The following is a 13,055-nucleotide window of genomic DNA, read 5'->3' as shown; positions in this document are numbered from 1 at the left end:
TACGTGCGGCAAACTTCGCTAATCAACCTGCGCACGTGTGAATCACGTACGCACTCGAAAAGTTGAGACGATCAGACAAAAAAACATACATACACACACACACAAATACCATCCCTTAATTTTTCACACCTGTCTCCGTGCCTCTCGCCTTTCGTTCTCCCCCATTCGTGTGTGTGTGTGTGTTTGAAGAGCCTTCGCGTGCTCCATCAATGTATCGCTAAGCGATGACCGATCATCCTCATCGTCATCATCATCATCGGCTTCCATCCCCCCTCCTCACTGGATCGATGAATTGGACATTAGGCACGAGCCAAACCGCGCAATCGCTCCATAGTGACCAATCGCTATCGATCAGGGGATGGGAGAGGGGGTGAAGCAGAGAGAAAGAAGGCAACAGCAATGGAAGAAGTAAAACAAAAAAAAAAAACATCCGGAAAAATAAACCAACAGCTCACGAATTGACGTCAGCGTGGCCGGGACGGGGTGTCACGCATCGATTGCTCTGTGGCCTCGTGCAGAAATGGTAGGGAAGGGCGGAAGTTGGGGTTGCAGGGCAAGGGTAACAGCAAAAACGCATCCCACCTCCCGTGCAGTGTGGGGTTGGACAGAAGCAAAAAAATAAAAACAGATAATTTGCGCCTCCGTGAGCGGGTGACACACGTGGGGGGGGGGGGGCGAGGTCTTTGCCTGGGCCTTTGCAGCTAAACCGGAACAGCACGCTCGGAATCGGAAAAATCGAAAGCGGCCCGGAACCTTCCGGACGACCCCGAACTGCCCTTGAGATCGATAAGAAATGTGGAAGGAGTGGGGGTGGAAGATGAGCCGATAACCTGTTCGGATTTTTGGCTTTTTGTTTCCCTCCCAGCAGACATAAACACACACGAAAAGGTTAAGTTTCATCATATTTGTTGGTATGATTTTGTTTTATATTTTCTCATTCTCACAATTTGCGCACTGACAAGTGCTAGGATTTTCTCTTTACGGGCTTTCCTCTTACAAAATATGTTTACAAATATATAAAAACTATTTTTCTTCTTTACATAGGATATCTCGTCTCTAGGACACTTACAGGCTAGGTGTTGTAGGTTTATATTAACTTCTGTATAAAGTATGTACAATGTTTAGCTCTGCTCTTTCACTCCTGCCTTTTCCTTTCCTTACAGATTTGCTTACTGTTTTTCCTCACTCTGTGTGTCTTACATAAGCTCCTTTCTTGTGTTTCTTTTCCCTCACCCACTGTCTCCTTCTGAACCTACTTCTGCTCAACAAAAGACGTGAGGTTGTGAGCAATAATTTAAACGAACGTTTTTTAGTTAAAAGTTCTCTTAGCCGCTTAAAAGAACGTCTATCTACCCTGTTGTGGGTCGCGAAAAATGCGACACATTAAAAAAAAACAAGCACGATCAGCACTAAGGCGAAGGCGCACGATCACGCACACAAACAGGCACACAGTACAATCTCACGACAAACACAGTGTGCCACAGACAAATTGGGTACAGTTGGTTGTTGTTGTGGTTGTTGCTTGAGCACAATAGTAATTGTGCTCGAATGGGGAAGGTTTTTGGAAGACTTTTACCAACACTTTGCTTTGGCACGAATGGCGGGAGTTTGTATGTATCCTTTTGTATGTGTATGTGTGCGATTTTGTTGCGCCTTTTCGCCTACGTGCTGCGCCAATGTGTTTTCCACACTTTTACTACGCGCTGGAAGACGTTAGTGATTTTTGTCGCCAAAAAAAGGGGGGGAGGGGGGAACTAAATTAACTTTTTTTTGCAAAACTAAACAATTCCTAAAACTAAACCTTGCGGCCGGGAGAGACAAAAAAACACACCTGAAACTATGGCGAGGAGAAGGTAATAATCCCTGTGTGTTCCTGTTTTCCCTAAAAAAAAAAACACTCTCACGTAACGACGGTAGTCGATAAAGCTTTTACACCCTTTTTTTACTAGATGCTACACACACACACAAACATACGTTTTGTGCACAAAACATCCTAATGCCCTAATCGATTCCTGTTTTTTTTTTGTGTTTCTTCTTCTTAAAAGTTACTCACAGCATCACAAACACATTCGCGCTCCGCGCTTTACTGCCACCCACCGGATCATCCGCACACACACGCACGCACAAACACTGTTGCACAAAGATCATCCCCTTTTTACACACACACACATGTACACACTCAGATGCATGAATTTCCCATCGGTGGAAAATCGTATGACTAGTGATCACTTTGCGGTGCATGGGAGGGGGGTGGTGGTGGTGGCGCTGGGTGGGTCGTGTTGCAGCCAGCGATGAAGCGCAATGTCAACCCGGACCGGAAGTCTGCACAGCATCTTCCCACTCGCCGCTCTTCTCCTTAGGTACTTAGGCTTCGCCTGACACACACGCACACACACGCACACGATCACACAAACACATTTACCATGGGCGCCACGGTTTGCCGTCGTCGTCGTGCTTCATCTCGTGGTCCTCGTCCTCGTCGTGGTACGGTTTCTTCATCACCAGCGACAGGGGGCTGTCGGGGCTGCTGAAGGAGGAGGAGGACGACGAGGACATGGAGGAGGAGGAGGAGGCCGAAGATGACTGCTGGTGCTGGTGCAGGTAGCCGGTGGAGCTGTTGCTGCTGCTGTTCACCGCACTGTGGCACTCCATCGGCTCGTAGTGGGAGTTGGCCGGGCTGGGCGGTGCATGGTAGGGCGAGGAGGTGGCATGTTCGCGTGGCACACGATCGTACAGCGAGGAGGTGCCGGAATGGCCCGAAGAAGCCGATCCGGTCGAGGCGGTACGGCTCGGGATGGGTACGAGCATCGGGACGGGCGGTTGGGACGGGTGCATCTGGGTGGTGAGCGTTTGGTGGGGGTTGGCACCGGTTGGCAGCATGAAGGCGATGCTACCGTTCGGGAGCTTGGTGGGGATGAGCTGCACGTTCGAGCCGGCCATGTAAACGCCACCGTTGCCGGCCTGAATGGCACTGAGCGGGCCGGGATGGCCGGCCAGTCCGTACGGGTGCGGGTGGCCGTGCTGTTCCGGCGAGCTCGGTGGCGAGGGCAGAATGTGTTGCTGCTGGTGCTGCTGCTGCTGGTGATGGTGACGCTTCGGCAGGTCGGACTTGTTCACACCGTTGATGCAGTTGTTCAGGTGCTGCAGGAGCCGGCGCTTGACGTGCGGCTCGAGCTCGGGGAAGCGGCCCACCTCCTGGGCGCACTCGTTGAAGCCGGCCTTGAACTTGTTCATCACGCTCGGATCGGTCGCCTGCGACATGGCGGTCTGCTGGCGCTGCAGGTTCTCCAGATGCTTCACCGTCATCTCCAGGATGTCGGCCTTTTCCAGCTTCGAGTGGCGGGCGGGCTGTGATGTGGAGGAGAGCAAAAATAGGGGGGAGAAACGTTAATAATGGCCAGAGCGATTTGGGCGACAAAAGAACCAGAAAAGCTCTTTCTTTTTTAATTAAAAAAAAAACACTGTCAAATCAAAAGCGCAGGAGATACTTACGTCTTTCTTCATCGCGTCCAGGATCAGCGTCTTCAGCTCGTTCAGACAGTTGTTGATACGGGCACGGCGCCTTTTTTCCATGATCGGTTTGTTGCTCTATAATTGGAGAGAGAAAAAATGAAGGCAATGATTAATTAAATGCTTCCTCTTTGCTTCGGTTTCGGCACATTTCTTCTCTTTTTACCCGACCCTCCGATAAGATTAGGAAAAGGTCCACAAAAAAAAAGCGTATAAAATACGAAAATAAACACAAAACACCAGACAGCGGTGTTTTTTCGGTGTGCCAAAAACATTAGCTTTTGGGGAGCAAAAAAAAAAAAGGAAATAGAAACTCAAACACACTATCAGCTCTCAGCCCCACCGTACACTGATTGTGATTGTCGTCCCTCATTAACCGAGCTCCTGTTGAGGAACTTCCAATTTCAATGGCACCACCAGAAGCGCCCGCAGACGGCAGATAATCTGTCCAGCCGCGCTGAATCATTTCGTCTTTTGTGCGTGCCCCGTGTGTGTGAGTGTGTGGCTCCTGTCATGTCCCCATCTTTTTTTTTTATTTTTTTGGGCGTTTGATTGGCCGCAAAACTTACCCGACGATTATCGCTGGAACGTTTGACCGGCTCGGCCGGCGGTATCTGGGTGGTGGCCGGCGTTCCGGCAACCTGTTGCGCGGTCGCTCCAATTCCAGTCACCATGATGACTGCCTGTCGCTGTTTTGTTGCTGTTTTGCGAATCAAATAATCCGTTTCAACGCCTCACTATCTCACTCGTTTTGCCCTGTTTGGGTGAGCAAAAGGAGTCACGCACGTAATTGAATTTCACTGCTACACTTGCTCTGTCGTTTGCTGCACTGCACTTTGTACTTGTGTTTTTCGCTTGCTTGTTGTGTTTATTCACGGACACTTTCCACACCAGCTTGCTTTGGTTCTTAATTCGTATTTGTTTGCTTTTTGTTTGCTTAAACCATCATCTTCTCATCATACACACGTTCACGGTTGCTTTCTCAATCACAGCACACACTCGCTTGCGTTGCGCTAAAGGCACTGTTTTCGCCACCAAAGGACACTTTTTGTCAACACAAACACACACAATCTCGTTGAAGTGTAATCCGCTCGGAGGCTGCGTGTTGCTCCGTTCGCTGCCACTTCCCGAATGATGCTGCTGCCGCTGCGCTGTTGAGCTGCTCTGTTCTCTGTTGGTCGTATCGTCGTACCACACACGCGCGCTTGTGATCGCACTCTTTGCCCGTTTATCGATTCTCACTCTCTCTCTCTACTGTGCAAGCGAACGCGGTTTGTCAGCTTTGCGGAGATGGGCACGACTTGCTCGGCTGAAAGCTCGGTCGGTTTTGATGCCCTGCTGATGGCGACGGTTCGCTAGATCCCTTCCTGCGTGTTGCCAGCGCTGCCGCTCGGGAGCGAGAGAGCGATTTTCGCTGCGCTCTTCGCTCACGCACGGTGTTGGGCGAGCGTGCGCGCGCTCTGTCTGTGTTCTATCTCTGTCTGTCTGCGCCGCATCTAGCGGGCTTACGGAGCGAGAGATCAAACTCTCGCACAGGTAGTTTCTCGGGCAAACGGAAAGATAGAGAGAGAGAGAGGGCGAGCGAGATGCGCTGCTGCAGAATGCATAGTGCACGAGCGAGACGCAAGACGGCAAGATCAAAAAGCAAAGGACGAAAGAATCCTTCGGGAAAAATGGGATGTTAGATTTCGGGTGGAGGGGATGACTGAGCTGAGTAGAACAGGGAAGGGAACAGTCACCCCTTCTCTCTCACGCTGCAGGCCAAAATCAAAGCTTCGGCCCTGTGTCGAGCGAGGATCCACTGCACATACACAGGGGTACAACAGGGATGAAGGAATTGGTTGCTTTTTTTTTTCCTTGGGCCCAAAACTCTCTGCGCAGTCGCAGGTAGCGGAGCGGAACAGGGAGGCTGCGTGTCAGGATCATTTGGTCGCTCGCTTGCTCGCTCTCGCCGCCTCAATCGTCCATTAGCAGGAACTGTACGAATTAATGGATGCGTCTTTCTTTTACCCCCTCAAGCACTAATGTTTTTACGGCCTCTTTACGTTTCGTCTTTGGCGGAGGATCTTTCCTTGAGAAGTGCAGTTGCACCCGATGCTCAATAGATGGCAGCACCGGTACTGAAAAACTTGCCTGCTTCCTGTGACGATGCGTATGCGCTGAGGATCTTTAAATCGTTTCGGTTTCAGGAGGAATTTCTTTTGCTACGGATTTTTTTTGAGTCTTTGCTTGATAGGAGACTCTTTGTGAGTGTTGGACGCTTTTCACTCAATAGAAATCAGCATGATGTTTGTTGGTTGTCCAACAATTTTCGCGTCTAGAAACATACTTAAAGATGCTAACTAAAGGTACTTTACAATTTGACAAGGAAGGAGGAATTACATTCTTTTGAATGTACATTTAAAAAAAAAGTTACAAATGATCTTATAGATACCTTTTTGTTGTCATTGTCCGACACTCGATCAAAACAGATAATTCCCCTTTTTCATAAGCTTGCGTATCATAATTCCCACTCACCGAGTGTTAAATCGCATCCAATCATTTCATCACGGTACGCTGTATCATTTCCTTTTTTTTTCTCTCTAGCCAAAATCTTCTTGTCAAAATCCTTACCCATGGTGTTGGGATCATCGTTGGCGGCGGGTATAAGGCTCGGGCTGCGTACCCACCGCATCGTCACAGGTCATCTTCTTTTTGTTTCGGGGTTGATGCTGCCGTTATTGAATCATTTTTAAAAAGGTAGGTAGAACAAACCGTAGCCTTATCCCGTGCCGTAGCGATCGTAGCGAAAAGTCATAAAAACCCCGGTACGAAAAATGCGTGTGCGTGGCAGCGGAAGTAAGGAGTGTGCCCTTGGATATGGTACATACACGCGCTCGTGGTACAAGTTTCGTTGGTTTTTTTTGTAATGGGTGCGTGAAACGTTTGTCTGACACCTAGTTTGAAAATAGCTGAACAGTGTGGTTCTTATTTTCTTAAATGTCTTAAATATATAACATCTCAAGTCACAACCAAACAAACGTGTGGGAAAAAATCCTTTCCTTTAAGTGAATAGATATTCAGAAAAAAAGAGATAAATAAATCTGATTTAAAAAGATGAGAAAAAAAAGGCAAACGAATCATGAAGGGGAAAAAACACAAAAGTCGCCCCAAAAGAGACTGAAAGTAAATATGAATGAGCTTTGCTGATCGGGCTTTTCGATACGCTGACCGTGTGCGTTTGTATGTGCTCGGTAAAAAAAGCATCTCCGTGGCGTGTGCGTGTGCGAGGGTGCGAGCGCGCGCGCGCGCTCACGCTCGTTCGCGCGTACTCCTCTTCCATTCCTTTACTGTCCAGCAGTTCGTTCTCCGCGAGCCAGCCAGTGGACGAACGAAAGCGAAAAACCAAAGGGGGGTAGTAAAAAGCCACCAGCCACCAAAGACGGTGGCGGCGAGAGAGCAGCCGAAGCTTTGCACTCCCTTTTAAATCAGTGGCGAGGAAAAAGTGTACCCCACGGTCGGTCGGTAGCCACGTTCGCCATGATCATCATCATCATCATCATCATTGGATCAAATTGAGAGCTTTTTGTGGGGAAAAATCGCTCAGCAAACGAACAAAACAAAGCAACATGGGGTGTAGGGGAGCTTTCATTTCTCCTCCATTGCTGGGTTTCGGTTCGACACGCGCCCCGCTCACGGACAAGCACGAGCGAAGCGCGCGAGCGAGACAGCTAGCGGTGTTGCTCCCGCGCGTTCGGCCATCGCGTTGAAGCATCCACGCGCCATGCTCGGGTCGTTTGCCCAATGGCGAGTGGTGGGGGGACTATATGGCCGACCAAGAGCACGCTCCAGCACCGGCAAAGGCCAGCTTTGGCACTCCTGCACACGCTCAGCAGCAGCGGCTCGATCTCGCTCGATCTCGCTCGATCGGCCGCGAGCCCGGGAACAATTCGAGTAGCCAAAGAGAGCCGCCGAACGAACATCTCACTCCACACGGTGTGCCCTTTCGTACGGTCGGGGGGGGGCATTGATTTGGTTGGCGTTGCTGGGAGCGCGAGAAACAGGTAGCGAGAACCGGCGGCAGCCACTTGTTCGTGTGCCCGGGCGCTCTGAGCAGGGGATGGTTGCCGCCCGGGCCCAGGCGTTAGTAGCGCTCTCCGCGTCCTCCCATGCGCGCGTGTGTGTGTGTGTGTATGTGCACTTGAGCACGCTTGCGACGGCGGAACCACAGCGTGAGAAAAGAATTTCGGTTTGGTCGATCGAGCGCCCGCGCGCGCGCTGGTTCCAAAAGCCAGAAAAGAAAACAAAACGGTACGGCGGCGGCAGCCACGATCACCGTCGGCGGCAGCCAGCGTCTTCGCTCTTGCTCGCACTATTTGCTTCCCCGTGCTTGCTTTGCAAGCGGCCGCCACCAAACAAGACGTGGTGCCGAGCTGCTGCTGCTGCTGCTGCATCAGCAGATCAGATTGCATTCTTGTGCCGCACCGTGGTGGGCTCGCGGCATTCGCGTCGAGGATTTTTGGTGTTTGTTCCCTTTTTTTCTCTTGTTGTATTTGGAAGAGGGGATGAGCGGGAGGTGCATTTTTCGTGCCATGCTGGATGGGTGGATTTTCTGTTGTTGTGTCGTGTTTCTTCTCCCATCTTCCGCTTCATCGCTTCAGAACGATTTATTTTTCACTCGCCTTCACACGTCTTCGACCGATCGTCGCCGCACAGAAATGCGCCCGCGTTCGAAGACGATGACGTGATCGCGAGGGGGGGGGGTTTCTTCCTCTGTTTTTGGATGGAAATGTAGAACACGAGTGTGTTGGGATAGAAAAATGCTTTTTCTTTTTTTTTTGTTTTAGCACCACATGTTGAACGGTGTGTAAGTGTTTATGTGTTTACGGAGGGTCGTGAGATGTGTCGTGCATTTTAGCTGCACACTGCACTTTCCATGTAAACTGTGGAATGTGCAGAAATAGAGCTAGATCGATAAAATAGGATGATTCATTTTGTTTGGTTTGTGTCGATCAATAAATTTATGTTTTTGAAATAATGCTTTGAGTGTTTTTGTTGACCAGTAAGACACTCTTTGTGCCTTGACTGTATAAAATATGCATTTCTTCCCGTTGAATGATGGCATAAAGACATGCGGCACCGTGTCGCTTTTAGATTTTAGTTTGCGCTTTTAACAGTAAAGTGTAGTTTAAGGTAATTGTTACATTATATAATATTTGTTTGTTTTGAAATAAACATTTACTTCTAAATGTATGCTCAAAAATTATCTCCAAAATGAATGAAAAACTTGTTTTACTTAAAAATAACGTTTCATCGTGTTCAGGCTTGACTCACTTGATTGAGAAGCATCGTAGAATATCATACGAACAAGAGCAATGTATGCATTTTGCTCTAACCAAACCGAATGTTTGTTTTTTCTCCCCTTGCACTAGAAAAACGAACCAGTCGTCAGAAGTCAGCAGCACATCGTTTACTTGCGCATGCTTTTTACCTTGTGCGCAGAGTGTTTTGCTTGACTTCGAGCCCCACGGTAGGTGTCAATGGTAGCCCGGGTCCGTTGAGACCTTCCGCTGCTACCTTAAAATCCCTCCAAAAACCATACTGACCTACACCAGCCGAGAGTGGACGGATCGAAGGAAAGAGGAAGAAAATAGAGCAGAACAAAAACACAACACACCCGAAACCGGAAACCCGTCTGCCGTTGTCGGTGTCTCGCCCTGTGGCTGACCCTAATCGCCTGCGCAAACAACCAACCGAATCACCGGATCAAGAGACCTCCGTCGTCGAGAAAACACCAAAGCCAAAGGAGACAAAAAAAAACAACAACAACCGATTCTGGACGTTTTGAATGAACCACAGCAAACCACCACCATCGCCAGTCCATCGGCGGGCGAAAATCTCGTACCGGAACGAAGGAAAAACAGTTTTCACCCGTTCTGTAATCGCCAACGAAAACAAGCCATCCATCATCGGCCGGGCAGCGGGCCAGCTAATCCTTCCCTCTAGGACCACCGGGGCCGGGTCTCTGTGCGGGCCGCTGCGTGTCTGTGTGCTATGTCAGCACACCTTACCACGCACACCGACACACCGACCCGACGCGGCCCAGGGCAAATATTTGCCCGTCTGGCCACTCATTAGTGCGTCGACATTCGTGCGTGCGAACCCGGCTAGCTGGGGGCGGGGGGAGGGAACACGGACACACAGACACATGGTCTTAGATCGAGCTAGAATAACATCCTGCTGCAAAACGGAGCGTTTGGTAAGGATTTTGTGAATGAAGCGGGAAAGTTTGTAAACCCGCCGGCTTCGGTTCACTCAACACAGGCGCGCGCGCACGGGCGCTCATTGCTTGTCTTGCCTAGGAGGTAGCGGATCGATCGATCTCGGAGAAAGTGTGCTGGTAGGATAACACACAAGCACACACACACACACATACACACAATCACAGGCACACAGAAGCGACGAGAGCGGGAAATCAGGATCAGGAAGCCCGGAGAAAAGCAAAAGCAACAACAACAACACGGCTCCAACGCCTGTGCCCGGCGAAATGTTTTTCTTACGTCTTTTGGGTTTTGCCCAACTGGTGGGTTTGGTGGCTGGTTTGGCTTTCTGCTGGCTTACCGTGGATCGTCGCACGGCCAGTCCTTGCTATCCGGGTCCGGGCTTATCCGGAGCTCGTGCGGTCAAGGGGAGCAATGCTAACAAAACAGCGCTTCCTCGTGCACGTACTAACGGCGCAACTTGGCACACCCTCGGATGGGCAAGTTTGTTTGTTTAAGTGTGGTTTTGCGGGGATCTTGCGGCGACTGAGCCGAGCTTAAAGGTTTGCACGGACGGCTCAAGGATTAGGATTGCCTTCGTCGTCTGATCCGTTCGATAGACAGCACCAGGGACGGAAGATGCGGAAGACGGTAACGATCTAACGTTAGATCACGTGCGAGATGGTCTCGGTGATCGATGGCTTTCATCTATTTTAGCTATTTCAGAAAATGACATATAGTTCCTCCTTAATTTAAATTTCTGGTTAACTCTGGTAAAAGTTGTTTCATAAAGAACATTATTGGAATATATCTTCAACATCTGCATAGTTAAGCGACAAAAAAACGTGATAATTCAACAGAATACAACATCAAGGAACTAAAAACTCAATTTACAGGGGTCATCCATAAATAACGTTACACTCATAGAAAATAAAATTATCTTCCTTAGTACTTTTATTCCTATATTTGACGTTACGTAGGTTATGGATGACACCTACGACCGTCCAGAGCCTTAATTATATGCATTGAATAGTCTGATATTATATTTTAAATAGTCATGTGTAGTTTTTGTTGCATTGAAACAAACCTGCACTATGCAAGAAAAGAAACTTGTTTGTTATTGTAGACTCATAGGTATACAAGTAAAATACTCATGTCTCACCGAAAATATTTTTAATAGTACGATAATCGCTGAATTTGTAAAGGTTTGAAAAGAAACATATAAATTTTAATGACATACTCGGCAATGTACAGCAACAAAATAAAAAAAAATCCGAAATGGAATCAACCAAACGGTATTACATTATTTCTTGCCGAGCTGTATCGATACACTTGCGACAATCCACAACCAACCCGACACGAGCGTGTTCGGTGGGAACCCAGAAGCGGAATTTCTTCATTTAGCAGCAGCCCATTCGCCGACACTCGCGTCCCTTCTTCACTGTAGCAGCTAAAAGAAGAGACCAAAAATCAATCACATCCGCCATCACAATGTGGCACCCCCTAGAAACCTCGACAAGCCAGCCGCCAAAGCCGGAGGAAGCACGACAGCAACAAAAGGCAATGCGCAACACGGCACACATTTCAACGACTTCCGCGCGCCACCACATCGATTCGCGGCGCGGATCTCACGGTCCCTGCGAGCAGCAGCACGCGAGACGCGAAACGATCGGTCGTGCGCCCAGTGCCGCGATCGCTTGCCCCGCGATAATGACTAGCGCCGAAGAGCAGAATTACCAGCAGAGCCAGCACACAAAGGCAGAAGGAACTGCCACCCTTCGCCATCAACCGCTCCACCTTTTAGCAGCATGGATAGTCATTTTTCGGGCCCACGGGATTTTGGGAACGAAGCTGCGGGTGAACACAGACCCAAAAGACTGCAAAAAAGTCGCTCTCTTTTGGCGAACTCTTTTTGCCGCCCCTGTGCGGGCGTGGAAGGGGGGTCTGGGGGCTGTGCAGATTTATTGTTTCGCCAAGCGGATGGCGCGGGCGAGCGATCAAACGGATCGATGCGACTTGCCGAATGTGCAACCGGTACGCTCTCTGCAAACGGCACAAATCCGCCGAACCCGAGTCGTGATCGTGATCCCTTTTCTGGGAAATCATCAACCCGCGTGGCAGCGATGGTGGGAATTGCTCGCGACCGAGTGCAATATGCCCCGAGTGAGACAGTCTTGTGCGGTAGGCTGGAGCTAATGGAACAGGAGAGGGTTTTTTTCATTTCGTGCGATTGAAGTGGCCGTCGCAGTGGGTGGGAACAGGACTGCCGCTGCTGCTGCTGCTGTTTCTATTTGCTATTTTAATTTGCACCGTACCGGCGGCACTTGACTCACGATCGTGCCGACCCACGGGAGGCCGGCCTTTGGCTTTTGCCACTGGCGAAAGCAGACCGGCGCGTGTGGTGTTGGTGGTTGTGGGGCTGATGCTACTTGCCGTTCGTCACGTATCGCACGGACGATAACGAAAGGGCACAAACGGGAGGGCGCCGGGGTGGCAAAAACGATGGCAACAAAGTGCGCACACCCCGGCCGCTTATCGGTAGTTCCTTCCCTGTTTTTTTTGCCCCCCACCACCGCCCACGTTGCGTGTTCCCGGGCGCAGTTTTGAATCACCGGGCAGCAACGGGCAGCTTCGCCCCCCCGTCCCCCCCTACCGCCACTAATTCTTGGCTGCCCTTTTGGCGCAGTCGCGCTACTCGAGAGAAAGGAGGGATGGGTTGGGCAAACAAAACAAAAAAGCGTAAGCGGTAGAAGCTGATAAGAAACGTGAAGCCGGCGTGGTGAGTTCAATAGACGCCTACGGCGACGGTGGTGCACGGTGGGCGGACACGTGCACAGACACGATTAGAGTAGAGTTCACCCTTTCGCGCGCCACCGCTACCGAGAACGCTGGGACCGGTTCACGGCAAGTTGTTTAGTGGCCGGGAGCGCACGAGGTTGCCGTTTTGCGCCACGGCCAATTGTGCTGCTCATGTGCGCCGACATGTGCGCGTTGGCAAACGGGGGAGGAGGAAGGCGTTTCAATTTGTACGCGGGAAGAAGCGCGAAATTCCACATCATGATTAGCGTGCGGTCTTTGTGTGTGTGTGTGTGTGTGTTATGTTCTGCTTCTTCTACAACAGCCCCGATAAGTGATGGAAGGTTAGGCAGCGCGCAACTAGGCCCTTCCCGTCCGACCTACGATGGCGCAGGTTGCAGCCAGCAAGTGGTCTGTATTGACAATTCGGCACGGTTGATGAATTGCAGGGCCGTACCATGCGCCGGCCAAAGAGGGTGTGTGTGTGCATGTGGCTAACGTGTTCCGCAG

The 13,055-nt window shown here is 50.2% G+C and overlaps 1 protein-coding gene across 1 annotated transcript; it reads right to left on the bottom strand.

Annotated features, from left to right (window-relative positions):
• Positions 1 to 889: 889 nt before the first annotated feature.
• LOC120894862 (protein hairy) lies at positions 890 to 4,859 on the bottom strand. Its single transcript, XM_040297711.1, has 3 exons — positions 4,080 to 4,859; positions 3,493 to 3,588; positions 890 to 3,348 (listed from the first exon to the last, which is right to left on the bottom strand). The coding sequence occupies exons 1-3, from the start codon at positions 4,182 to 4,184 to the stop codon at positions 2,419 to 2,421; spliced, it is 1,131 nt and encodes a 376-aa protein (XP_040153645.1). The 5' UTR covers positions 4,185 to 4,859; the 3' UTR covers positions 890 to 2,418.
• Between the last annotated feature and the right edge of the window lie 8,196 nt (positions 4,860 to 13,055).

This window comes from Anopheles arabiensis, chromosome 2 (assembly GCF_016920715.1).
Source record: "Anopheles arabiensis isolate DONGOLA chromosome 2, AaraD3, whole genome shotgun sequence".
NCBI classification, from domain to species: domain Eukaryota; kingdom Metazoa; phylum Arthropoda; class Insecta; order Diptera; family Culicidae; genus Anopheles; species Anopheles arabiensis.
Note: the sequence above shows the minus strand (reverse complement) of the source record. Positions and strands in the feature narration are given on the sequence as shown.

Excerpts from the sequence above, each read along its gene's own strand:
- LOC120894862 (XM_040297711.1), bottom strand. The coding sequence starts at position 4,184 with ATGGTGACTGGAATTGGAGCGACCGCGCAACAGGTTGCCGGAACGCCG. Across the intron at positions 3,589-4,079 it reads GTTCCAGCGATAATCGTCGG|AGCAACAAACCGATCATGGA; the intron begins GTAAGTTTTGCG and ends CTCCAATTATAG. Across the intron at positions 3,349-3,492 it reads TGGACGCGATGAAGAAAGAC|CCCGCCCGCCACTCGAAGCT; the intron begins GTAAGTATCTCC and ends TCCACATCACAG.